Consider the following 27,674-nt stretch of genomic DNA (forward strand, 5'->3'; position numbering starts at 1 on the left):
AAAAAAAAATGAAAGAAAAGCAGATACAAAGTAAACAAAAACAACAAGCTTGGTCATGATCTGTTCATTTTTCCCCCTATAAAAATATGCTCTCTGACTGTTGGTCCATCCTATAAGTAGCTTGGAAATTGTTACTGCTGAACAAAATAAAAACCAACAATTCTTCCAGAACTGTGAGAAAAAAAATTTTTTGTTGTTGTTTAAGCCATGTAGTCAGTGGTATTTTGTTATGGCAGCCCTAGCAAACCAATAGACATTAAAACCACAGATCCAGGAAACTCATATAACACCAAGCATGATTAATACCAAAAACACTATACCTATATATATCATATTCTAAATGCAGAAAATCAAAGACAAAGAGAAAACCTTGAACAAAGCTGGGGTGGGAGTAGGAGGGAACACCTTACATATAGAGGACAAAGGCTAAGAATTACATCAAATTTTCATTTAAAACTCTAGGGCAATCTTAAAAAATTTAAAAAGAAGTATAATTGATATACTTAGATAGGAGAGAAAACTGAATCATATAAAATGCTCAATTAAAATCAGGGAAGGCAGAAAAAGGGTGGAAGAAAAAAGATAAAAATAAAGCAAGACAAAGAAAAAGGGAAATGAATAGAAAACAGTTACAAATATGGTATATATTAATCCAACAATACTAATAATCACTTCTAGTGGGAATGGTCTAAATATAATAATTAAAAGACAAAGACTGTCAGAGTGTACTAAAAACTGGATCTAACTATGCACTGTCTATAAGAAACCCACTTTAAATATAAAGACACAGATAGATTACAAATAAAGGGGAGGAAAGACATGCCATGTTAACACTATTAAAGAGAAAACAAGAGTAGTTAAATTAATTTCAGACAAAGTAGACTTCAGAAAAAAATTATTAGGAATAAATATGGGCATTACATGATACAGGAGTTAATTCTCATGAAGACATAAAAATCCTAATGTTTATGCTCTTAACAAAAGAGCATCAAAATACTGGAGGCAAAAACTGAGAGACTTAAGGAAAAATAGAGAAATAACTATTATAATTGAAGACTTCAACACACATCTATCTGTAGTTGACAGATCCACTGGGCAGAAAAATCGGTGAAGACATAGTTGAACAGAATAGCACCATCAATCAACTGGATCTAACTGACATTTATAAAATACTTCATCCAACAAAAGCTGAATATACAACCTTCTCAAGTTCCCAGGTAATGCACCAAAATGGACCACATTCTAGGCCATAAAACACACTTTAACAAATTATTAAAAGTAGAAATCATACCAAGTATACTCTCAGACATCAATGGAATTAAGCCAGAAATTAATAACAGAAACACAGCTAGAAAGCCCTCAAATGCCTGTTATTAAACAACACACTTGTAAATAACATACAGTCAAAGAAATCCCAAGAGAAATTGAAAAATATTTTTGACTAAATGACAATAAAAATACAACTTAATCGAAATCTGTGATGCAGTGAAAGCTGTGCTTAGATGGAAACTTATAGCATTGAATATATATGTTAGAAAAGAATAAAGATCTAAAATCAATAACCTAAGCTTCCAACATAGAAATCAAAAAAAGAAAAAGAAAATATTAAATCCAAGGTAAGCTGAAGAAAATAAATACTAAAAATTTAGAGCAGAAATCAATGAACTAAAAAAAAATGAAGAAGTCATGAACTTGAAAACAGGAAACCAATAAAGTAATTCAACAAAACCAAAAGCTGGTTCTTTGAAGAGATCAATATTAATAAACCTCTAGCCAAACTAAAAGAAACAAGAGAAGACACAAATTACTGACATAAGAAATACAAGAGGGGCTCTCACTACTGATTCCACTGATTTTAAAAAGATAATAAGGGGATATTATAAACAACTCTAGCTCACAGGTTTGATAAACAGATAAACCTAGATAAAACAGACCAATTTTTTGAAAGACACAATCTACCAATACCGACACAAGGAGAAAAAGATAATATGAATACGCTTACATCGATTAAAGAAATTTAATCAGTAATTGATAACCTACTAAAACAGAAAGCACAAAGCTAATATGGTTTCACTGGTGAATTCTACCAAACATTAAAATGGAAGAAATAATACCAATTCTCCACAATTGCTCCCAGAAAATAGAAGCAGAAGGAATATTTCCTAACTTACTCTATGAGGCCAGTATTATCCTAGTACCAAAACCTAAAAAGGCATTACAAGAAAGGAAAACTACATATCAATGTTCTCATGAACATAAATGCAAAGATCTCCAATGGGGTGGGGGAGGGATAAATTAGGAATTGAGGATTAACAGATGCACACTACTATATATAAAACAGATAAACAACAAGTGTTACTGTATAGTACTGGGAACCACATTCAATAACTTGTAATAACCTAATATGGAAAAGAATCTGAAAAAGAATATATGTGTGTTTTTTATATAATATATATATATATACATGTGTATATAACTGAATCACTTTGCTGTACACATGAAAACACTGTAAATCATCTATACTTCAATTTTAAAAAGATCCCCAATAAAATATTAGCAAATCACATCCAACAATGTATACAAAGAATTATACACCATAGCCAAGTGAGATTTATTCTTGTTACGAAAGACTGGCTGACTAAAAGTCCAGTAAGGTAAAACCCATCATATCAACAGAATAAAGAAGGAAAACCATATGATCATGTCAATACATGCAAAGAAAGTATTTGATGAAATATAGTACTGCTATAAACAAACAAAAACAAATAAGTAAATAAAACTCTTGAAAAACTAGGATTGGAGAGGAAACTTCCTCAACTTGATAAAGAACATCTACAAAAAACCTAGAGCTAACATGATAATAAATGGTTAGAAACTAGATGCATTACTGTTAAGGTGAGGAACAAAGCAAGGATGTCCCCTTGCACCACTCCTATTCAACATCTTACAAGACATTCTAGCTAATGCCATAAGACAAGAAAAAAGGAATTAAAGGTATATAGTTTGAAAAGGAAAATAGAAAACTGTCTTTGTTCACAGATGACAGATATTTGTCTGTATAGAAAATCCAAAGAAACAACTAAAAAACTCTTAGAACTAAAAAGTGATTATAGCAAGTTAATGTTATAAAACTTGCTTTTCTATAAATCAGTGATGAGTAATTGGAATTTGAAATTAAAAACATGATGCCATTTACATTAGCACACAACTGTAAATAGTGTGCTAAATAAAAAGAAAAAGTACTTAGGTATAAATTTAACAAAATGAGTACTAGATCTTTATTAAAAGTCCAAATTCTGATGAAAAATATTAAAGAAGAAATAAATAAATGGAAAGATAATCCATGTTCATGGATAGGAAGACTCAATATTGTCAAGATATCAGTTATTTCTAATTTGATCTGCAATCCCAAATTCCAGCAGGTTATTTTGTGGGTATTGAAAAACTGATCCTACAGTTTTTGGAAAGCAAAATACCCAGAATATATAACATAATACTGAAGGAGAAGTACAAATTTAGAGGACTGACACTATCCAATTTCAAGACACACTATAAATCTATAGTAATCAGGACAGTGCTGTATTAGAGAAAGAACAGACAAATAGATCAATGGAACAGAATAGAAATAGCCCCACATAAATATAGTCAACCAATATTTGACAAAGGATCAAAGGCAATTCAATGGAGAAAGGATAGTGCTTTCAACAAATGGTGCTGGAACAAATGGACATCCAAGATGTTCTTCAACTGCATTCAAAGACTCAGAAGGAACTAAAGTGAATAAAGCTAATCTGAAAAGGCTCAGTTCTGTGTGATTCCAACTATATAACATTCTGAAAAAGGGAAATCTAAGGAGATAGTAAAAATAGCAGTGGTTGACAGGGGTTCAGGAGGAGAGAGGGAGAGATGAACAGGTAGAACTCTGGGAAATTTTAGGGCAATGGTAGATATATGTCATTATACATTTGTCAAAACCCACAGAATGCACAATACAAAGAGTGAACTCTCATGTAAACTGTGGACTTTAGTTAATAATAATATTTCAATATTGGATCATCAATTGTAGCAAATTTACTACACTAATGTGACATATTAATAATAGGAAAGAGTGTGGGTGGTATTGAGGTGGTTTAGGGGAATTCTCCTACTTTCTGTTCAATTTTTTGTATACTTAAAACTGTTCCAAAAACAGAAATTTAAAAAATTCTTCTCTAAAACATGGTTTTAGGAGCCACTAACACCTACTTCAAAAATAGACATAGCAGGGGTAGAGTTATCAAAAGTGAACGGCAAAGGTTTTAGGTGTTCTATGTAGGACTATTACATAGAACTGTAGAGGCTCTATTAAAGGTCTTATGAAACAAACAACTTAAAACTTAAGTGCCAAAGAGAATGAAGTAGGAACCGCACTACACCACACAATTTTATTAAAGGGATGAATATTTTGGAAAGCGTTTCAGTGTCTTAGGTCAAGAAACAAACTAATTTTTAGAAAAGTGAAGTTCTTCTATTTTCCCCCAAATCTTGAATTCTCAGTTTTTCAATATTATATATCATGGAATTATTAATATACAAAGATTTAAGGCATTGGTATCTTGTCAACTAAGATTTAAGACACAGACATGAAGTTATATATGCTATTAATTTGATTTTGCTCATGCATTTATTTTAAAGTTCACTGATTTATTGTGTATTCAATCTCTCTAATTAATCATAAATTCCTTGTCATCCATCCCCAAAATGCAGTATTTGGTTATAGCAATCTTTATACCAAAATGTTAACTAACCAACTTAAAATCTGTCCCTGAAGGAAAAAATTACTATTTATCTCAAAGCTGCTGTGATTATTTTATGTTAGCATACAATTGCTATGATTGGCCAACCAGAACTCTAATATTATTTCAGCATGGTTTTGACAGGTGGGACTTAGTGATGTCTAGTTCTTAGGGTCAGTAAGTGGAGTCTCTCTCCCTAGGCTTGAAAGACCTCACAACATCCTGGAGAAAATAACAGGCCTTTGGTTGAATGTTTTCGGAGGCACAACCATCATCCTACAAGATAATGCAAGTTCCGGACAATTTTCATTGTTAAAAGGTCCTTATGTTGAGAAGACCTCTGCCTTTCTGCAATTGTCATATGTTGGTCTCAGTTGGCCCTAGGATGAGATGAGTATGGCACTTGCCTAGGGGGCAAAAGTCAAGGGAGTGCCAAAAAACTCACTAATCAAGAAAAATAATACTTTAATGTAATATATGAAAAAATAAAACTGCAAAAAATTCTACAATGAACAAAATATAAAAGTATTCAATAAAGACATGCTCCAACAGGGCTAGGATTTGGGTGAAGTGAGTGACGTGAGTCATACAAGTATAGGGTCAGCTCCTGTCTTTATTGGAAATTTTGATTTCTTGGGGTTCAAGTCCTATGTGAACATTGGAGATTTAACTCTCAAAAGGAGCCAGACGAAAGACACTGGTCAATGTGTGATCATCTGTAGGAACTTCAATGTGCAATGTGTGTGCTTAGAGATATCAGTGAACTTCCTGTCTCTCGCTTCTGTTTCAGTTTGCTACCACCACTACTGTCTCTACTTCTTATCACAGTTCTCTTAAACTTCCTCGTGTCTTGGCCTCCAGCCCTCATGGCAATCCCTTTATACTAGATGATTCTTGATGCAAATACACCTGGGAAGTACATTCCCGACTCCATTTTAATTGGCTTGGATTGGAATATTTTTTTGTACTTGGGTGAACAATATCAGAAATCTCACACAACTTGATTTTCAAAGTACGGTGTTTTTTCATAGCCCTTTAGTCCATATTGGCTTGTCTTAGTCATTAAACATGATCAACATATTCTATTTTTCTACAAAACCAAGGTAACCATGGAAAAGTGTTTTTCCACATAAACTGACCTAAGAGGTTTATGTTCTGCAGAGACTTCCTAGTAAGTTTGAATTGGTGATGGAAATAGACAGTAGATACTAATAGAATATAAGAAACCATTCTTTAAACCTGCTTTAAGCAATAAACTCCTGTCTGCCCCAAGCTGTCTCAGAATAAACAACCTAAGTAATCACTATTATTTCTATTGGGCCTCACACCCAACTACATCACAGTATCAACATCCTCTTTATAAGCAAGTGTTCATACTTTATAAATGTTCTTTAAATAAATGGTGGTAGAAAATTCGAAGTTGGATAATTTGAATTGCTTCTATACTTGCACCTAAAAAGAAAAATCATAGAAGACAAAGCATCATTGCCTGTAGGAGTGGTACAGTGTCTGAGATCATTATCATTTCACTTCCTCTCATTTTTTTTATAACTTTTTATTGAGTAATTATTTTATTCTTCACTTGTATATAATCCAAGCAAATGAGACATAAACAGGTATATGTTTATTCAGGGGGGGAAACAAATAGAATAATAAAGACTATGCTTATTTTTAGTTAAAAATTGCAGGCTCTCCAGGTTTTGGGAGAAAGTTTAGAAGATGATTCCCTTTGAAATGGACACCAATAAGAGCTAATGTTAAACTGAATGACATTAATAATTTTGAGATGACTGACTCTGAGGGATGTTCTGTAAATGATTTTCTGTGTAAGCCATGCCATTTCCTTGGCCTTACCACAGAAACATTAATCTACTGTGAAGTGTTGAAACATGAACTGCAATTGGGAACACTAACATATTTATGAAAAACACAAAATATGGACTGAGAGAACATTAAGAATTTGCTTTTCTGTAAGGAACAGAGGCAGTTTACCTGTCAGGCAATAATGATGACGACTGAAAACAATTTTGATTTATTAAGTATGAGAGGAGCAATACCAGTTTTTTTTGGCATATTAATTTGGGTTATTTCAACAACTTTAGAAAGTCAATATTATTATTTCTGCTTGAAAAGTGAGCAGACTGAGGCTCAGAGATGTTACATGCTTGCCCAAAGTCACACAGTTAGTATGTGGTACATCGTTGTGGCAGTATCTGTGGTCAGGTCTGTCTGCCTCCAACACCTGGGTTTTCCTCCATGAGCTCCTTCTCAGGTGTCCAGGTATTTTCTCCACTAGAACTTCATACTCTTTGGTGAAATAATTCCCAGGTATCATCCCAGGTTGGACAAAATACATCACAAAGTTCTCCAACTCAGATCCACAAATCGGCAGTATTTTTTTTTTTTTTTTAATTAACTTCTTTCTCCAAGTGCGTCAGTTTTGAAGAATGTGTACCCTGGATGAAAAAAAATCAACATTCCCACTACTGGAAAGGAATCGTCTATTCTCTCTATTAGTGGTTCAGTATTCTGGTTTTTAGACTGTCTTCCATAAATTATGTTAGTTTGAATCTTTGGTTGGCACCTGACCACCCTTGGATGAACTATGAAATTCAACTTTATGAAATGACAAAAATGAGGGATGACTCCATGGGCTTTCCTATGGTTTTCTTACAAAACGTCTCTCCAGGAGCCAACAAAAGCCAGATTGCTGTGAAGTTTCTGTCTTTGAACACGCTGGCACTCTGCCTCAAATGCCTTCTCTGCCTTGTTTCCTGAAAAATCTCCCCTCCTTTAAAATCCAACTCAGATGCCCTCAGTTCTTCTGTGGAATCACTCTGGAAACCCTCAAAGTCACTCTCTTATTCTTTTAAACTTCCATATATTTTACACATACCACTATTATATTCACTCGGCACTTCACAGCAACTCCTTCTATATAATTCCCTTTTCTCGTCTAGCCTATGAGTTACTCAACAGTGTAGATAAAGTCAGAGTCTCCTTGTTATCCCAGCACCTACTATAACGCTTTGCATTGGAACAAATCCTCAATGAATACTTGTAGAAATGACATTTAAAAACCATACATACAATATTATTTTTGAAAACTGTAGCCTTCAGGAAGATGTAAGAAGATGAGCAGCTATTAGGGGCCTATTTCCTTGAAGAGCTTAACTAAAATCATGGTTGTTGAACTGGGTTCATTCTAAGTTGACTGAAGTTGATTCACTATGATTAAATTTCCTATTGTATCTTTTCTTTTGCTTGCATTTGGCCTTTCATGTTTAACAAAACCTTCTGCTTATAGAATCATAGGATGCCTCAAATAATAGTGAGAAAAATGGAGTCTGGGAAAGGCAAGGGATTTACCACAAATCATAGCTAAATAGGAGAGGTGAACTAAAACTCTGGCTCTCTGAGCCCCTTTGTTACTCTTTCTAGTAGACCAAGGTGGTACAGAAAAATAATAATAATAACCCTTTTAAGCTTGTTCATAGCTCTTTCATCTATTCAGAAGAAAGTATTTTTTTAATAGTCACAGGGGGCACTATAACATGGAATAAGCTGCCAGCAGGTTTGGTGACTTTCCAAACAAGGTCATTCATAAATTCAATGTTAGAAATATTAGTCCCATACTGAAAACTGTGGTTTTCTTTTCTCAGTGACAAATAATAAAATGCAAGCATGGGTTCATCCATACACACTAGTTGTCAATAATAAAATGAGGAGATATTGCACTGACCATAGTCTGTGTTTTCTGGCTCCCAACAATTTGATGGCCAAAAATAGGGTGTCTGTGGAATGAAAAGAAGTGGAACTTAGGTTAGGCACATAAAGAATGAGTGGGGTTCCTGGTTTATGAGCTGTGTTTATCTTCAGCAATTATCTAGAATAGTGTGCTAACAATGTATGTTTTATTATCCAGAAAAAAGTACTCAGAGAGGCATTGTAAGGTTTTTCTTTTACATTTACTTTGCTAAGCAATTGTTCAGCCTCCAAATAGGTGCCGCACCAGCAGGTATTTAAAACAGTGTACATTTGCTACAATTGTATGTCATCTGACAAAAAGGTAAAAGGACTGATTGCATTATTCAAATAAAAAGTGTTAATCCACAAAGACTGAAAGCAAAGTATTATATTCAGGAAGACTCATGATGAGATATGTTTAAATTTAGCAAATTGTTTTTTATGATTTATGTATTTCATCATTGCCCTCAGTAGATCCAAAAGCTCAACCGTCAGAATCTTTCCTTAAGATCTGGCAATCATTTGCTTGGTTCTATTAATTATATAATGCAGCTCTCAACATTATCCAGCTAGATTAAAACAACTTTTCCCCCTCACTTTAAAAAATATTTCTTGATAGAGACACTTATTACTCTAAATTTTTAAGCTGCACAAGTCAGAGATGATTTTTTTAAAACTAATATCTTAGTTGATTGCTTAACAATAGACAGATACATGATTCTGTGAAATTCTAGAAACTGACTGATGAAACTACAAAGAAAATGTCTGATCGAGAAAACCCAATTATTATCATCAGCATGTTATATTTTCTGACAGGGCTTTTCTAGCCCTGATGGCTGGACATGCTTGGCTCCAGACCCCGAGGATACTCCATCACCCCCAGTCTACTCTTTCAAACTGTTTCCTTGGATGATGATGGCTCTGGGATTCAATGGAACAGTGACTACAGACATCAGCCTTGTGGGCTTAGTTATATTTATTAGTCAATTATATTAACAATCTGTGTGTAACAAGCATATTTAGGGTAATCTCTGATTACCTGTTTGATAATTCTGCCTTCTAGAAGAGGGATTCTCAAGAAGGGGAAAAGGGTAATTGGGAGAACTGCTTGAATCTCTGGGAGAGAGCCCTTTCAAACTGTTTAGGACTCCCAGGGGATTTGATTTACCCTCTATGCTTTCTTGGGAATTGCTCCAGTATCATAAAGAAGGCTACTAATACTAATTTTGTATATATGTGAACAAAGTGACAGAAGACATTTAGACGGTAAAAAAGTTGAAGCACTAGATAAAGGGGGATATCAAGGCTTTATACAGCACCCCCTCCTTGGCAAATGAATCCACTTAACCTAGTCTGAGAGTAAAACTGGGTCACTACTCTAGGAGAACCATAGAGAAACAAAGTAGTTAAAAATCTTCCTTTCATGTGGGCTGCTAGTTTTTGAGATACTTCTCATAGAATGCATTATTCCCTTTGGGTTGCTTCTTTATTTTGGGAGGGGTATGTGTGTGTGTGTGTGTGTGTGTGTGAGTGTGTGTGTGTGTGTGCATGCATGCGTATGCATATCTATTTATCTAACTCTAAAAATATATACTCTAGTCAGACTGGTCAGACACACTTTTTTCTCAAAACCACAAGGAATGTTTTCAATAGCATTCTTATAATTTTTCTTTATTTTTCTATCATTTACTTTAGTGAAAATTTCCTGACTGTAAAAATAAATGAATGAAGCTATTTTATCCTGTGATATTATGTGGAAAAGGCACAAAACCAACACTCTTCACTAATATTGCAATGTTTTTTTCTAGGAAAAATATTTTGATTTATAGTAAAAGAAAATTTAAATAACAAACCCTTATAGTTTGTTGGAATTTAAAAATTTACTTTCACAGTTAAACTAGGCTTTAGGACATTTTAATGTATTAGTTTCTCTGCTTTTCAGAGTTTGCTTCTTTAGCCGTGATAAAACAGATCCAAAACTGTCTAGCCATCGCTCGGTAACCTTTGGCACCTATACTAATGTGATGAAAGTCATGAAAGTGACCTGTATAATCATGTCAGAACTCAATTTCAGTTAGCTAAGGAGGATAATTAGACAATTGCAAGTTTACAGTAAATACAAAAATCATATGATTGAAAAATTGAGACAAATTTACTGCGGCATACCATTGAAATTAAAGTAAGAGTTCTGTTTGCCTCAAACTCATGCCCCAAAGCTTCTTTAGATTCTTAATGATGGTTAGAATCTCAATCATTCACCAGAGCAATTGTAAACACAATATTGCAAGTTTCCTGTTTTAACCCATGATTTCTAAAATCCTTCCATGGAGTTGAATTTCAATTCAATGCAATAAAGAACTTAATGCTGCTTGGAACCAACACAAAAATGGAAGTAAACACCTTGAACAATAATGTATTTTCTGTTATTAGAGCTGTTCAAATATAAACTAATTAATGCCTTGGTAGACACTGTAGCAGGAATTAAATTATCCCTGAATTTCCTGGGGTTTCTTTTGTTTGTTTTTAAAACCTTGGTTTTTAGATTGTATGGTTATTAGATTTACAAATATGTCATGTTTCTATCCTATTTTGAATGTGGATGTGTCATTAAAATATCTAACATTTAATATTTAACATTAATTCATGTAATTTAAAAGATTATCTATCATTTATCATCTATTTAGGCATATTGAACTTGATAATCTTCTGCCTATACCTAGTAGTGATGTAATTAGTTTATCATTTGCACTCATTCCCTTGTTTTGTTGTAAAGCTCTTTAAAAACAGTCTCTCCTTTTCTGCAGAATGCAGGGTGATCCATTCCCAGCTTTGCTCATCTTTGACCCATGAGCATGACAATAAAACCTTGTCTGCCTACTAACTTCAGTCTGGGAATGACAAGAGCAGAGTTAAAGGTTGTAAATTATACAAATTCAAGACATCACCACTAATTTTAGGCCATGTCTCAGCTAGTTTGTTTTGAGGGAAATTTTTGAATTAGATAATTGTCAGCAGATAGACTATATTCAATGCTTCCCTTATAAATATATTATTTTATACACAGATGATTTTACTTGTAATATTGATAGTGAAGATGGATAAAAGTTGGTATTTTTGTTAAAAAAATACATTTCATTTAGAATTTGTAAGAATTTTTTAGGCCTAACGTTTACTTACAGTCTGCATATGAAAAACTTGTATAAGAAAATAAAATTTTATGGAAAATGTAATCCTGCAATAGCAAAGTAACTCCTTTTAAAAAATCAAAAAGTGTTAGTAATACATACATAATTTGTTTGCTAATAACTAATAATTTCTATTTATTAAAATGCTAACTTTAGGACCACAAGTTACTCTAGCTTAATAATAAGCTGTTTTAAGCTACCATTACTTTAAATTTAACTCTATAAAGGATAAAGCTTCATTATTTTAAAGCCTTTTAAAATTAAGTGATTCAACTAATTTAAATTGCTTGAATACTTAGGTCAGTATCACAGTTTCAGGAGATTGCTTTATTTACTAGCTATTCAGTGCAGAAAGTCCTATGATTATCTGCCTTGGATAGACGTGCCCTAAGGAAGTGGCAGGGAGAGTGTTCTAGGAGGACAATGATATTTGAGAACAATTTTTTAAAACATATTCCCTCTGTTTTCAACTGCAAAGTCCAAGCAAGTCCTTAGGCATCCAAGTCACTTTATTTAGATATAGAACATCTAATCATTCAGAGCTAGTGAGAAGAATGCTCCAGTGTCTAAAAGCTGGACAATGGGAAGAATCCTCTGAAAATACCTAGAGCTAGAGTTTGAACTCTGGCATTATATGTGCTTAATTTTCTAGGCTGGAATCTTCCAATCAGTTACTAATGAACCATAATGTCTAATGAAATGTAGAATACACTTCAGGTAAACCACTGTAAACTCAAGTGTCAACTGAATGCTCAATAACTGAAATTAGAGTCCACAATCATTTCCTGAAAGATTATTCCTTATAGGTATCTCATTTGAAAATGACCTAGAATGACTCTTGTCAATTTATAAGTTATCTAAGGTGGCTTCCTGTCTCAGATGAGTATATGCATGCAAAGCATCATGCATGTCAGTCTTCATAGACTTGTAGAAGGTCTCAGACATGCAGAGGATATGCATTTATTAGCTAAATTCTATCCTGGAGCTTCAAGCATTCCCATGACTATTTGCTTGGACTGTAGATGGCTCTGGATCACGCAGGGTCCAGAGTGTAACAAATTTAGTTACATCTCTCAACTTCCTTCCTAGCAAATAAATGTTACTTACAGATGAACTCTCTCATCTTCCTGAATTCCATTGTGACTGTCTGAATTTTTCTCAAACATTTTATATAAAATATAATTTAAATCATCACACAATTTAGTTTTCACAAATCATTAGATTCTAACTAGCTTAAGTCAAAGTAAAATAAGCCATAATTTTCAAAATTTTTGTAAAAACAATGAAAATGCAGACTTGTTTTTACTGTTGAAGAATATTTTTATTAAACTTACTTGGAACCGGTAAAAGGTGCCATCATCCTTGAGTGTGAGGACATGATCCGAGATTGGAAAGAAGTAGCCATGGGCAGCCATTAGTGTTCCCAAATGGAGTGCCTCCACTGTTTCATGAAAATAAACAAACAAAAAAACACATATAAAAGCTCTCTTTAAAACTGTTGACTTATAGCCATGTAGAATTTTATCTTGTTCCTTTTGAACACATTCTTGCACTGGAATTCTCAGCATCCTGAAAAGCCTGTCTTTGTACTTCTTTCAGCTCTTTCACATAAGGTACTAAGATGGCTCTGCTTCCTGGTAGTGACTGTGCAATGACCAACAGTGCATGGCGACCAGCCCATGAGAACATAAAGTTATGGAACATTGAAACTGAAGGTTTTTCTGAAATCACAGAATCTGGTTCCTTCATTTTATAGACGGGACATATTTTGCTATATGTTAATAATCTTCCACAAACAATTCTATTTGGCATTTATATAGCACTTTAAACTTTAAAAAGTGTTCTTGCTTGCATCACCCCCTGCCCTGTAATATGAATATCCAATACTATCAGCAATTTTTCTAATGATATGGATCATTACTAGAGGCAATGTTAACAGGCAATATTAAGGCATCTAGAACAATTTATGCTGCACTAAGTGAGCCTGCAGTCTGTGGTTGGCCAGACTGCTCTAGCTTTTACTACTCTGTACACAGTATTCTACATATGGACTATGTAGAGGTTTATATGACAATGAAAACATTATATTTTCCCAGTAGTCTGGGAAATAGTCAGAACATAATACTGTAATACTCACAATCCTTCTATAGCAGCCAACAGTTTCTTCCAACAAAAGGGTTAATAAAATTTGATCAGTAGAATTATTATTGCAAGTTAGTTTGCTAACTTGAAGCCTAGAAAATATGGAACTATTCAAGATAGCTTTTTAGTCCAACATAAGCATACATGTATATAGAAAATACAAAAAGTTAGATTTATTGATCTGTTGGTGTATCTTTATGTACAATTTATAGATTTATTTCTATTTTTAGATGAATAGCTAAAATGGTTCTTTAACTTTAGGATGCTTACAGAATTTCCAGGACTATGTGGATCTGTCTCTATCTCCGGCTGTCAATCACTGGTAACTTTGACACTTCAGCTAGTACTGACTCACTAAACTGCTTGCTATGGCCCACTTAAGCATAAGAACCCTCTTCCTCTCCTCACTCCCGTGCCTATATTGTCTAATAATAAGTTAATTGTTAAATTTTACCTGTAATGGGGTACTACAGTGCCCCTTTTAATTATTATCTAGCATCTTGCAAATATTTTAATTGGTAACTTCTTCTACCTCCGGCCTCCACTCCACTGATCTTGTCAATAATAAAGGACAACTGCCAATCATCCTCTTTGTCATGTGTCCAGAAGACTGTTATTAAGTGTCCCAGTCATCTTGTTCACACTCCCAATCAAGTCTCTCCCTGCATAGAATGTTCTTTTTCTACAAAGGAGGATTTTTTTCATCACTTACGCATCCTTTTAGTTCAAAGTCAAGATCTTCTCAAAGTCTAAGCTGCTTATAAGTATATACCCACATATTCTGTGATTCTTATTAAAGCTCAGGAGGTAGTGTGATATTGTGGGAAGAACAAAACCTTTGGAGATACCCACTAGCTTTCGTTACTTAAATTATCTGTAACTCTCCTATCCATTAATAAAGGTAATAAACCCACCTTGCAGAGCTGGTATGAAAATCAAATAAGAATATATATAAAGAAGAAGATGGAATAGTACCCTGTGCATAGTAGATACTCAACAGGTGGTAGCTATTGTGCTTCATCACTTACACACTGAATGATTTTTACTTTTCTTTAAAGTACTTTCAGGAAATCCACCTCCATAAATTTGCCTTCAACTAGGCTGAGTGGGGGAGCTGGCAGTCCTAAATAGCATCAGCCAGTTATGTCTTCTTTTTGTGGATTATTTACAAAATTAAAATGGCAAGAGGATCTGTGAAGAATGCTGGCCTATAATAATGAGCAGGTGCTTACAGCCTTGGTCATGTTCAGAATCCCTGGGTGTTCCTGTCTGGTAGCACTGGGCAGAGCAATGTATTACATCTGTTTGGGGGTTTCAAAGTCAGGTGGCCCACCTATCTTGTTACAACCATCTTTATTCATTTAATTCCAGCAGTCTGTGGCCTAGGAAAATATTATTAGCACTACTTTCCAGAAAGGTAAATTGAATTATGGCACATGAGGAAATTTTCAGAGTATAGATACAAGAAAGGAGAACAGATGCCCAGAAAGATGAATAGTAAAGAGTTTCTAAACTCTAAGCACAGGGAAGAGTGTGACTAAAATAAAACAAAGAAACATCAAAAAACAGGTGCTAATGTGTTGATGAGGATTAGAAAAACATAGTGTAAGTAAATATAGGGAAGCTGCAGAAAAGAAAATCAGAAGCAAATGAACATAAGCAAGTTCTTACCCTTCTGTATTCAATAGATACTAATTATACGATAAATCATACATTTCTAGAGGGCAAGATGAATGTCTGCAGGTTTTCTTCACATAACACTACCATAATTAGGCCTGCATAAATGCTTGCTGAAGAGAATAATAAATTAGCAAGTAATCTCAACCTCTTTTTTTCGAGGTACAATACTCCATTTTTGTTTGGTTTAATGATATATATTCTCATTTTGCAACCCTCCAGGAGATTCTCATGCTCCATAATTTTATTAATAAGGAAAATTGGTTTTGATAGGTTCTTAAAATGCCTTGAATTCAATAGATGTACATTTGTGGCAGTATCAATAAGATCAAAATTTAGTTTCTGCATGGCCCACACATAGTTCAATGTAGAGGTCAAATCAAACTATTTAACTTAATATATAAGAGGACTGAACTTCTAACAAACCTTATAAAATGATTTCAAGATCATTGGTCAAACAGTAACCTAGAGAGACTGAGATTAGACAAGTTACATGCTCTATCACAGGACCTCCAGAGAACATGACCAAGACAGGATGAAGGGTTAGATGAAAATCAGGACATCGGGGTGAATTTTCTGTCTCATTTAAGGCTATAAGCTTGACAGGTAGCATAGCAATAGGAAAAGTAGCTACTGAATCAGTATTTACTGAATGAGTGAATAAGTAAATTTATGAATAAATGACATATGGAATATGAAAAACATATACTGCACAAAAAATACTAGTTATCTTGTGTCGTGATGATGAGCAGCTTAAGCTCTGCCAAGATAATTTAGATGTTCACAATATCTTTTCAAAATACTTTTAAAGCTTTTGAGGTGGGACTGTTCTAAGAGTTTTATATGGGAAAAGATAATAGTGATATAAATGGCATAAACGCCACTAAGAGACCTTAGGGTGGGCTTGGGATAGTTTTCTCAAGGTTGAATTGTTTACTGTTAGTAATAAGCATGGAGCTACATTTCCCCATGATCCAGCTGCTCCTGAATCTCAGCACAGCCTTAATCTAATAAGAAGCTGGAGGACCACTGGCAGTCTTGGAACTAAGTGTTGAAAGAATCTAATGGGTAGTCTATCAAGATCACCCTCCCAATAATGGCACACCAGATAGCCCCACAACATTATGCTTCTTAGCAAAATAATTAGTAATGAATCGTCTTGCACATGTGTTATCCATATCACCCACACAACTAGATAAAGTTCAACAATAAACTTACCATTAAGATTCCAGTTTATTTTTCATTTGGATGTTCAAGCCATGAACAAACCGAGAAGTAAAAATGCATCTCTAAACAACTGTTAACTATGTGAACAGCGTAGTGTAGCTTTGTTAAGCCTGATGTGCTCATCGCATTACTTCACCTCAAACCCTTAAACAACAGAATTATCAAAATCCTTTAAAAGTAAAAGGAATTCTGCATGGTGTAATTTGCTTTTGAATCACAACTACTTCAGAAAGTTAATAGGATAAAAAGCATACTATAAAGGAGACTTGTGTGTTCAGTTCTATATTTCCATATGTAGAAATATATATTTCTATATTCAGTTCTGTATTTATAACATATTTTCAGAACTCAGTAATATCTTCTTTATCCAGGGATCCCATAGCAGGTAGTCTCAGCACCTCCCAAATATACCCTATAATTTCACAGTGATGGAACAATGCCTCTGAGTGAAGAAATAATAATAAAAAAATTTCACTAAATCTTATATTTTTATTCCTGTCATGCATTTTTACTTTTATTTTATGTGTATATATTAGTAAATGTGATTGTTTCATTATCAACACAGCATACGTGATGTAGCAAATATGATTAGTGTGCGGGGAGAAGTATTTTAGAAGGAAATCCACTCAAAATAGAAAAAAAAAATGACAGCGGATGATATGACATCAAGGAAAGAAAAACTAAAAAGTAGACAGAGGTAAGTTATTAAATAGTAAAATAACCGACATTTATCATGATGATTCTGAGTCATAAAGGAAAGATTTTGTTAAACTTGTTATTCTCTGTTTAAGAAGACAGGGAAGTGGTCATTAGAGAAATATTTCAAAATATTATACTTTTTTTAGAATAGGCATTTGCAAGGTAAGATTAATCATGTAGAAAAATCACATACACAGAAGATTTTTTTTCTCCAACAAGGCCAAATAAAAGTGAACTATTACTACAGTTAGGGATTTCTGAGGTAGGTATATCTTCTCAATAGTAAGAGTTAGTGAAAGAAGTAAGTATTGGGGCTTTTCTCCTTTTTTTTAAAAAAAAAAATCATTTCCACATAGAAAAATGAAGTGCTGCTTGCCTTCTAGCAATCAAAAATCAGGATTTAGAAGTGTACAATATGGTAAAATAGATTAGATAAGATAAAATAGATTCTATTTGGGAGAAATAAAAACAGAAGCATAATTTATACCAACTTTGAAGCTTACACTAGGTAATTAATGCAAGCAAATAATATTTCCAAACAAAGGAGCACAGTGTGGGGTGAAGCAGCTAGGATGTACAAGCCAGCCACTTGGGTTCAAACTCTGACTCCCGCATGTGCTAGCTGTACGACTGGGGCAGAAGGCTCACATTCTCTGGGCCTCAGTGTCCACATCTGTAAAACAAAGATAATAAAATGCTGATGTTAAAAGTCTGTTGTGAGGAACAATTGAGATGAATGTGCAATGCACTTAAAATAAGGCCAGCCACATAGAAGTGCTCCAAAAATGTGAGTTATTTTCAGTTAGTTGATATTATGAAAGGACACATTCAGTAGCACTTAGTCTAGTGCAAAAGGCAGTGGGGAAACTAGTAGCTGGTATTGATCCAGGCTTCCAGATCATGTTAAACACTTCCAATTGAACACTATTTAAAGTCTTCCAGGTGATCAAACTGGGATCTTTAGTGTACAGATGATGAATCTGCTCTGGAATACACTTACACTTATTCCTAGGCAGCAAAGAACATGACCCAAATCCCAAAGATTTGGTATCATAATTATAGGAAAAGATTTCCGGAGGTAACATATTCTGCACACCAGGTTTACAATCTGAAACATGAAAAGGCAACAGATCAGTGAGAACTCCCCCAATTCAGGAGCCGGCGGGGGGTGGGGGGTGGGGAATGATATGAGGACACACCAAGAATGGCAATGCTGAAAAACAACAGTGACAGAGGAAGCACAGGAACAGCAGTCAGGATGGAGAGGATTTCTTAAGGAAGCATAATATTTTCCCAGGACTCAAAAAAATTAACTCAATAAAAAAATTGGTACTGAAAGTAACAGGATCAAACATCAATGGCCCTTATCGCACACATGGGGTAGAAAAGTCTAGTTGCCTAGTATCAATAAGTATGACACCTTAAGAGATTATTTCAATATGAAGAATAATGCTGAAATTTTTAAAAAGAGAGAGAAAGACCTATGTGATATTGGTGTGGAGAATTGGTTTAAGATCTATGTTATCTGGTAACTATAGGATATCAGCATGTTCATTTCACTGATATAGTATATCCTTCTGTATAACTGGTAGTTCCATCATTGTGTAAAATGAGCTGCACTTCAACAAAATTCTATTTTATTTATATGTGTGATTAGGTGCTAGAATAGTATTCAGATGAGAGAAAACTCACACTGAGTTTATTCAAGAATAAAGTAAGCAATCTACAACAATCACAAGAGCCAAGGCAATAATAAATGACAGTGGAAAGCAACATTCCCTCTAAAATTCAGTATATATTCTGCAAAGTTTCCACCAGTTAGTCTGGCTGAATGAGTTGGAAGGAAAGTAAGACACTGAACTAACTTTAATAGACAGGGGCTACTATATATAAAAAAGATAACCAGAAAGGACCTACTGTATAGCACAGAAAACTATACTCAATACTTTGTGATAACCTATAAGGGAAAAGAATCTGAAAAAGTATATATGTAAAACTGAATCACCTTGCTGTACACCTGAAACTAATAAAACATTGTAAATCCACTATAGTTCAATTTTTAAAAAGACAGGGAGTTTCTTTAGCTTATTTTGCTTCAAATCAAAGACAGCACATGCTACTTAACAAGAATGCGTGCATATCATGGAAAAACATGCTCAACTGCAAGTCATGGGATTTGAATTCCAATCATAGTCTAGTTTCTGTGACTACGTATCTTAAGTTATCTCATTTCTCTGGACCTTAAAGTAGGCATCTGGAAATGCAGGGGTGGATCACTAAACTGTTTCCAACTCTGATTCCATGACATGGTGTGCAGTCAACACTCATGCTGGAAGTTGTGGCAGAAATGCTGCCACATTTATTTTGCCTCTTTGTATCAAATGGAAATAATAGGTATTTTTCTTTCTTCCTCAGATACTCTTGCCATTGTGCCTGCCCCAATAATACCAACAATAAATTTAAATGTACAATATGAAATACAATAGCAGATTAGAATTTCAGTTGCTTAAAACTCAATCTTACGGTAAATTTAAGAGTGATGTGTGCACAGAGCAAATGTAACACTTATTCCAAATAGATACAAACTGGATTGATGTATGTTCTATCTATATATTTGCAAAAGCTAGCTGTAAAAATGCACACAAATACCCAGTAACTCATGCCATGTGACAGAATGCCCTAAATGCATTTGGTTTGAAAATCAAATGTCACTCCTAAAGAATAAGCCACATAGTGGGAATGCTGGGTGGTATGGTAGTTCTATTTTTAGTTTTTTAAGGAACCTCCATACTGTTCTCCATAGTGGTTGTATCAATTTACATCCCCACCAATCCTGAGAAAACCATAATTCAAAAAGAGTCATGTACCACAATGTTCATTGCAGCTCTATTTACAATAGCCAGGACATGGAAGCAACCTAAGTGTCCATCGACAGATGAATGGATAAAGAAGATGTGGCACATATATACAATGGAATATTACTCAGCCATAAAAAGAAAAGAAATTGAGTTATTTGTAGTGAGGTGGATGGACCTAGAGACTGTCATACAGAGTGAAGTAAGTCAGAAAGAGAAAAACAAATACTGTATGCTAACACATATATATGGAATCTTAAAAAAAAAAAAAAGGTCTGAAGAACCTAAGGGCAAGACAGGAATAAAGATGCAGACATAGAGAATGGACTTGAGGACATGGGGGGGGAAGGGTAAGCTGGGACAAAGTGAGAGAGTGGCATGGACATATATACACTACCAAATGTAAAATAGATAGCTAGTGGGAAGCAGCTGCATAGCACAGGGAGGTCAGCTTGGTGCTTTGTGTCCACCTAAAGGGGTGGGATAGGGAGGGTGGGAAGGAGATGCAAGAGGGAGGAGATATGGGGATATATGTATATGTATAGCCAATTCACTTTGTTATAAAGCAGAAACTAACACACACACACACACACACACAAAGAATAAGTCACATAGTCTTCTGACATTACCTGCTCATGGTACTACTTTTTAAAAATCACTATTCCTTAATGATATTTGAACCATAATGAAATATAAAGCTAATTTCAAAGCTATACCCTTGGATCATGGAAATAGTCAGTTATTATGAAATTTCTAAACAAAACAAGATAAAATTTCCTTTCATCTGTATTTTGCAGAAATCATTGCTTCAACTGGGGGTGTAGTGTGGGATATCAGGACTGATGTCAGCAACTGTTTAAATCATCGTTACAACATTCAAAGCAAAAAAATTCCAGTTTGCATAAGTACATGTACTTATCAGTTTTCTTTTCTTCTCTCTGTGTTTATATACTGGTTTATGTGTGTGTTGGAAACAAGTTAACCTGCAAACAAGTGACGTCTAGAATTCTAATACACAATATATCCCATGGATCTAATCAATAGAGATACTCTTTTGCAAAGAAAACATTTGGAGATTAGAGGAAGTAAATTTATTAAAATGAGATGTATTAAAATAATTTTTCTTTTTGCTGTTTTAAAATCAGCACAAACTTCCATCAACAATTTTCATTTTAAATATTGAAACTATGATTATTGCATAACACTAACAATAAGGCAGGTTCAGAAACATAAAGAAGAAATATGGATGAGCTAATAAAAGGATTAACACCCCTCCACAAAATTATTTTCTATTTTTGCACAATAAGCCAGAATTTATAAACACCAGATATTTTTAAAGGATTAAAATCAATCAGCCTCTAAAAAGTATATGGTTTCATAAGATTCTTCTAATAAAGTATATAGAGTAGAAGACTCTATTGCCAGAATTCAAATCAAGAAATTCTAGAGGAGTGGCCAAGATGGTAGGAGTAGGAGGACCCTGAGCTCACATCCTCCCATGGGCACACCCAAATTACAACTATTTACAGAGAAACTATTGATAAGAAAAAACTGGAAGGCTAGCAGAAAACATCTTCTACAACTAAAGATATAAAGAAGGAACAACAACAGATGGGTAGGAGGGGCAGAGACCCAGTATAGTCAGGACCCACACCCCTGGGTGGGCTACTCACAAATGGCATGATAATTACATTTGCAGAGGTTCTCCCCAAGGAGCTAGTGGTCTGAGTCCCACATTGGGCTCCCCAGTGCAGGGGTTCTGCACCGGGAAGACACGCTCCCAGAGTATTTGGCTTTGAAGGCCAGTGGGGCTTACTTTTCGGAGAGCCAGAGGACTGTGGGAAATAGGGAATCACTCTTAAAGGGTGCACACAAAATCTCACATGCTCTAGACCCAGGGCAGAAGCAGTAATTTGACAGGAGCCTGGGGCAGACCCACCTGCTGATCTTGGAGAGCCTTCCGGAGAGGCAAGAGGCAACTAGAGCTCACCCTGGGGACACAGACAATGGTGGCAGCCATTGTGGGGAACTTGTTCTATCACATGGACACTGGTGCTGGTAAGCCCCATTTCAGAATCTTCCCTCTAGCCCCAATTAGTACCAGCCCCAACCCCTCCCACCAGCCTGTCTGTACCAGAACTGGGACAACTCAGTCCAAGCAACTAGCTAGGCAGAGACACAGCCCCACCAAACAAGCAGGCTTGCTGCCTTAAGACCCCCCAAGTCCACAACTGCCCCGAGACCCAGCAATGTTGACCAGAGGTCCCAGGACCAGGCCCCTCATACCAATGCACTAGCACTAGCCCCGGGACCCCCAGGGCCCTGCAGCCAGAGACCTTGGGACCTTGCTCTGTCCACCAGTGGGCCGGCACTAGTCCTAGGACCACCATCACCCACAGTGGATAGGCACCAGATCCAGGACCCCCTGGGGCCCAGCCCCACCGACCAGTGGGCCAAAAAACTCCAGGACCCCAGCGTCCTACAGTCCAAGACCCCAGGACCCAGCTTCACCCACTAGTGTGTTGGCACTATCCCAAGGACCTGATTTTACCTACCAGTGGGAGGGCATCAGCCTTGAGACTCTTTGGGTCCTGGCTGTGCTCAACAGCAGGCCAAGACCAGTTCCAAGACACCTTGGAACCCCAGCCATATGGGGATCCAGACCCTCTCACCAATAGGCCAACACCAGCTTTGGGACACCCTGAACCCCACAGCCAGCTGTATCAGGAACTGGCCCCACCCTCAAGCAGATCAGCACTAGATCCAGGATCCCCAGCCACGCAACTCTCAACTCTAGAACCTGGTTCCACCTACCAGTTGGCCAACACTAGCCCTGGTACACAACTGGGGCCCCAGAGCCAGCAGCCTTGTGACCTGGCCCCTCCAACCAGTGGCTGGCAGCCTGTGCACAAGGCAGGCCCTGGCAACCAACCAGACCAGTGCCAGCCATGCTCACCAGACCACCCACAGTAGTCAGCCCATTACAACAGAAGGACCCATGCAGCCCAAATAGGGAGCACCCCTAGAGCATATAGAGCTGGTGATAAGAGAGGAGTGCATTGCTGGGATGCACAGGATGTCTCCTACAAAACGTGACTTCTCTGAGGTTGGGAAATGTAACCAAACCTACCAAATACACAAAAATAATAAATTAGGCAAGATGAGGTGACAGAGGAATATGTTCCAAATGAAGGAACAAGATAAAACCCCAGAAGAACTAAGTGAAGTGGAGATAGGCAATCTACCAGATAAAAAGTTCAAGGTAGTGATTGTAAAGACTTTCAAAGAACTTGAGAAAAGATTAAATGAATAGAGTGAGAAGTCAGAACTTTTTAACAGAGTTAGAAAATATGAAGAAGAACCAGAGATGAAGAATACAATAACTGTAATGCAAAATACACTAGAAGGAATCAACAGTAGATAGATAATAGGGAGGAACAGATCAGCAAGCTGGAAGACAGATATTCAAGCTGAACAGTAAAAAGAAAAAAAAAAATAGAAATGAGGTCAGTTTAAAAGACCTCTGAGACAACATCTAGCATACTGACATTCTCATTATAGGGGTCTCAAGGGGGAGAAGAGAGAGAGAAAGGAGCAGAGAACAGATTTAAAGTCATAATAGCTGAAAACTTCCCTAACCTGTAAAAGGAAACAGACATCCATGTCCAGAAGCACAGAGACTCCCAAACAGGATCAAGCCAAAGAGGACCACACTAAGGCACATTGTAATTAAAATGGCAAAAATTAAAGATAAAGAGAGAATAATTAAAAGTAGCAAGGGAAAAGCAACAAGTTACATACAAGGGAACTCTCACAAGGGGAACTCCCGCAAGGCTATCAGCTGAATTTTTAGTAGAAATTCTGTAGGCCAGAAGGGAATGGCACCCCCAACATCAAAACAATGAACATAATGGCAATAAAAACATACATATCAATAATTACTTTAAATGTAAGTGGACTAAATGCTGCAATCAAAAGACATAGAGTGGCTGAATGAATACATGTGCGTATATATGCTATCTACAAGCAAACTCACTTCAGATCTAAAGGCACACACAGACAGAAAGTGAAGGGATGGAAAAAGTTACCCCATGCAAATGGGTATCAAAAGAAACCTAGGATAGCAATACTTATATCAGACAAAATAGTCTTTAAAACAAAGACTGTAACAAGAGATAAAGAAGGACGTTACATAATGATCAAGGGAGCAATCCAAGAAGAAGATGTAACAATTGGAAATATAAATGTACCCAACATAGGAGAACCGAAATACATAAAACAAATATTAACAGACACAAAGGAGAAATTAACAGGAACACAATAAAATTAGGGGACTTTAACACCCCACGTACATCAATGGACAGATAATCCAGACAGAAAATCAATAAGAAAACATCGGCCAAAAATGACACATTAGAATAAAACGACTTAATAGATCTATATAGAACATTCCATCCAAAAGCAGCAGAATACACATTCTTTTCAAGTGCACATGGAACATTCTCCAAGGTAGATAACATGCTAGGCCATCAAACAAGTCTCAGTAAATTTAAGAAAACTGAAATCATATCAAGCATCTTTTGTGACCATAACACTATGAGAGTAGAAGTCAGCTATAAGAGAAAAACTGCAAAAAACACAAACATGGATGCTATTTAACAACCAATGGATCATTGAAGAAATCAAAGAAGAAATAAGAAAAATACCTGGACACAAATGAAATAAAAAACACAATGATCCAAAATCTATGGAACACAGCAAAAGCAGTTATAAGAGGGACGTGTATAGTAATACAAGCCTACCTCATGAAACAAGAAAAATCTCAAACAACCTAACCTTACACCTAAAGAACTAGAAAAAAAAACACAAAAAAACAAAACCCTACATTAGTAGAAGGAAATAAATCATAAAGATCAGAGCAGAAATAAATGAAATAGAGACCACAACAATAGAAAAGATGAATGATTATTTGAAAAGATAAACAAAATTGATAAACTTTTAGCAGACTCATCAAGAAAAAAAGAGGGCCCAAATCAATAAAATCAGAAATGGTGAAAAAGAAGTTACACTCAACACCACAAAAATACAAAATATCCTCAGAATGTAAAATCTCCCAAGCCTTATCAGGAAGAAACAGAACATATGAACAGACTAATTACCCGTAATGAAATTAAATCAGTAAAAAGAACAAAACAAAACAAACAAACAAAAACTCCCTCAAAACAAAAGTTCTGGACCAGACAGCTTTACAGGTGAATTCCACCAAACATGTAGAGAAGAGTTAACCCCTATCCTTCTCAAACTATTTCCAAAAATTTCAGAGGCAGGAATGCTTCAAAACTCATCCTACAAGGCAAGCATCATCCTGATACCAAAACCAGACAAAGACATCACAATGGAATAAAAGAACAAACTTAACAAAACAGAAACAGAGTTACAGATACAGAGAACAAACAGGTGATTGCCAGAGGGGAGGTGGGCAGAGAAGGAGAGAAATAGGTGAGGGAGATTTTTCCATCTGTGTTCATCAGTGATACTGGCCTGTAATTTTCAGTATTTGATACCTGTCTTTCTCCCATTCATCACATCCAGTCCATGAGAACATTCTGATGATTCTATCTGATGAGCTCAGAATCTACCTATTTAATAACCACTTCTGCCGTCACCACCTCAATCCAATCTGGTATCATCTTTTGGCTGAATCACTGCAACAACATTTCAATGAGTTTCCATTCATGCCCTGCTCTTTTCCACAGTGATTATTTAAAAATGTAAATCAGGTCATGTCACTCTTACTAAAATCCTCCAATAATTTTTCATATTTCTCAGGATAGAGTTCAAAGTGCTTGCTTTGGCCTTAAAAAAATCCTACATGATCTAGCCACTAGTTACCTCTCTGTCTTCCTCCCCTTCACATATCCTGCTCTAGCACACAGAGATCCTCACTCTTCCTCAAACTTACCACGCATATTCATGCCTTGAGGCTTTGCAATTGCTGCTCTCTCTGCCTGAGATGCTCAGCGCTCCTCCTCCAGAGAGCTGAACATCCTCCTTTCTTCCTCCAGTTGATGTCTGGTGAAATCTACCACATCAGGGCACTATAACCTGACTACACAGAATAACATAGGATTTACTCACTACATACCATTTTACTTTGCTTTAATTATATGCATATCACTCATTACCACTTACCATTTTACATGTTTATCTATTTGTTATTTAGTATCAATCTTTTCCAATGAACATTTAAGCTCTATGTGAGTTGGAACTTTTTTTTTTTGGTTTGTTTATTTTTTTGGCCTGCTCTCTTATTAGTGCCTTAACTTTCCAGAATATTACAAACAACTAAAAGGTATACTAGCAAAAACAGATAAATGAATCCTACATTATTTCATAGAACAAATTCTTAGAAATAAGTAATGAAGTCAAAAGTTACACACATTTTTAAAGTGTTTCTGTATACTACAAAATTAATTTCCAGAAATGCATACAATTTAAATTCTCACCAGGAGGTTGTAAATGTGTTGGTATCCCTGTAAACTTGTGAACCACTTGGCATTACTATTTATTTCCTCATTCTTCATTTGATGGAATAAATGGTGTCTTGCTTTAATTTGCATTAATTTGAGTTGTGCTGCATTATATTGAATTTTAGATAAAATGAATAGTCTTATTATACAGAGCATGAGTGAAAAAAAAAAAAAGACATCCACCAGTTTCCAATGAAAGGTTTGAGAAAGCCTGGTGTAGACTAGGCATGGAAGGATATTAGACTCATGGTGAAGAGAAAGGTCCTTTAATTTATCTCCAATTTGCCTAAATGTGCTCTCCCTTCTAATTCTTGTCACTATTCATTCTGGATTTGTTTCCTAGGCTTATCTTATATAATTAATTAATAAAATTTTATCTCCTTCTTATTTCCTTTAAACTTTTTCTCCATTATTGATTCATACCAGGTTTTAGCAATTTATGAGTCTTCATTTCTTCACCCATCTATACGTCCATATATCCATCCTGTTATCCATACAATTATTCACTGTATGCTTGGTTTCATCCCATGAATACAAAAGTGAATATGATGTTGTCTCTAGGTCCATCCTCAAGAGACTCACAATGCAGTGGAATATGCTGTGCTTAAAAATTCAAACAATGACTTCTGGTTTCAGCTGAGACAAGTAAAGCACTTAGAAGTTGTTACTCTCATCCTTACAACAAGGAAAAGCTGGACAAGCTGAAAATCAACTAATTTTTTTGGACCAATCAAAGAACTGAAGTTGAAGGACAAACCTCCACCCCAAAGTCTGCAGAGACAGACTCATCCAGGGGACACAGCCAAGATTTACTTACTTGGAGGAGAGTTGTTAGAT

At 35.6% G+C, this 27,674-nt stretch overlaps 1 protein-coding gene across 9 annotated transcripts in view; it reads right to left on the reverse strand.

Moving 5' to 3' along the window:
• Nucleotides 1-27,674, reverse strand: part of RGS7 (regulator of G protein signaling 7) — a 588,042-nt gene that overhangs the window by 130,779 nt on the left and 429,589 nt on the right. For 8 of the 9 annotated variants that reach the window (XM_068541654.1, XM_068541659.1, XM_068541653.1 and 5 more), the window contains 2 exons: nucleotides 13,042-13,148; nucleotides 8,518-8,569 (listed from right to left, as the gene is read on the reverse strand). In XM_068541654.1, coding sequence (XP_068397755.1) covers nucleotides 8,518-8,569; nucleotides 13,042-13,148 — 159 coding nt within the window. Of the gene's footprint in view, nucleotides 1-8,517; nucleotides 8,570-13,041; nucleotides 13,149-17,955; nucleotides 18,073-27,674 lie in introns of those variants that run through there. The other variant, XM_068541660.1, reaches the window with a different exon arrangement.

The sequence above is a fragment of the Eschrichtius robustus genome, chromosome 3, assembly GCF_028021215.1.
Source record: "Eschrichtius robustus isolate mEscRob2 chromosome 3, mEscRob2.pri, whole genome shotgun sequence".
Lineage (NCBI taxonomy): Eukaryota > Metazoa > Chordata > Mammalia > Artiodactyla > Eschrichtiidae > Eschrichtius > Eschrichtius robustus.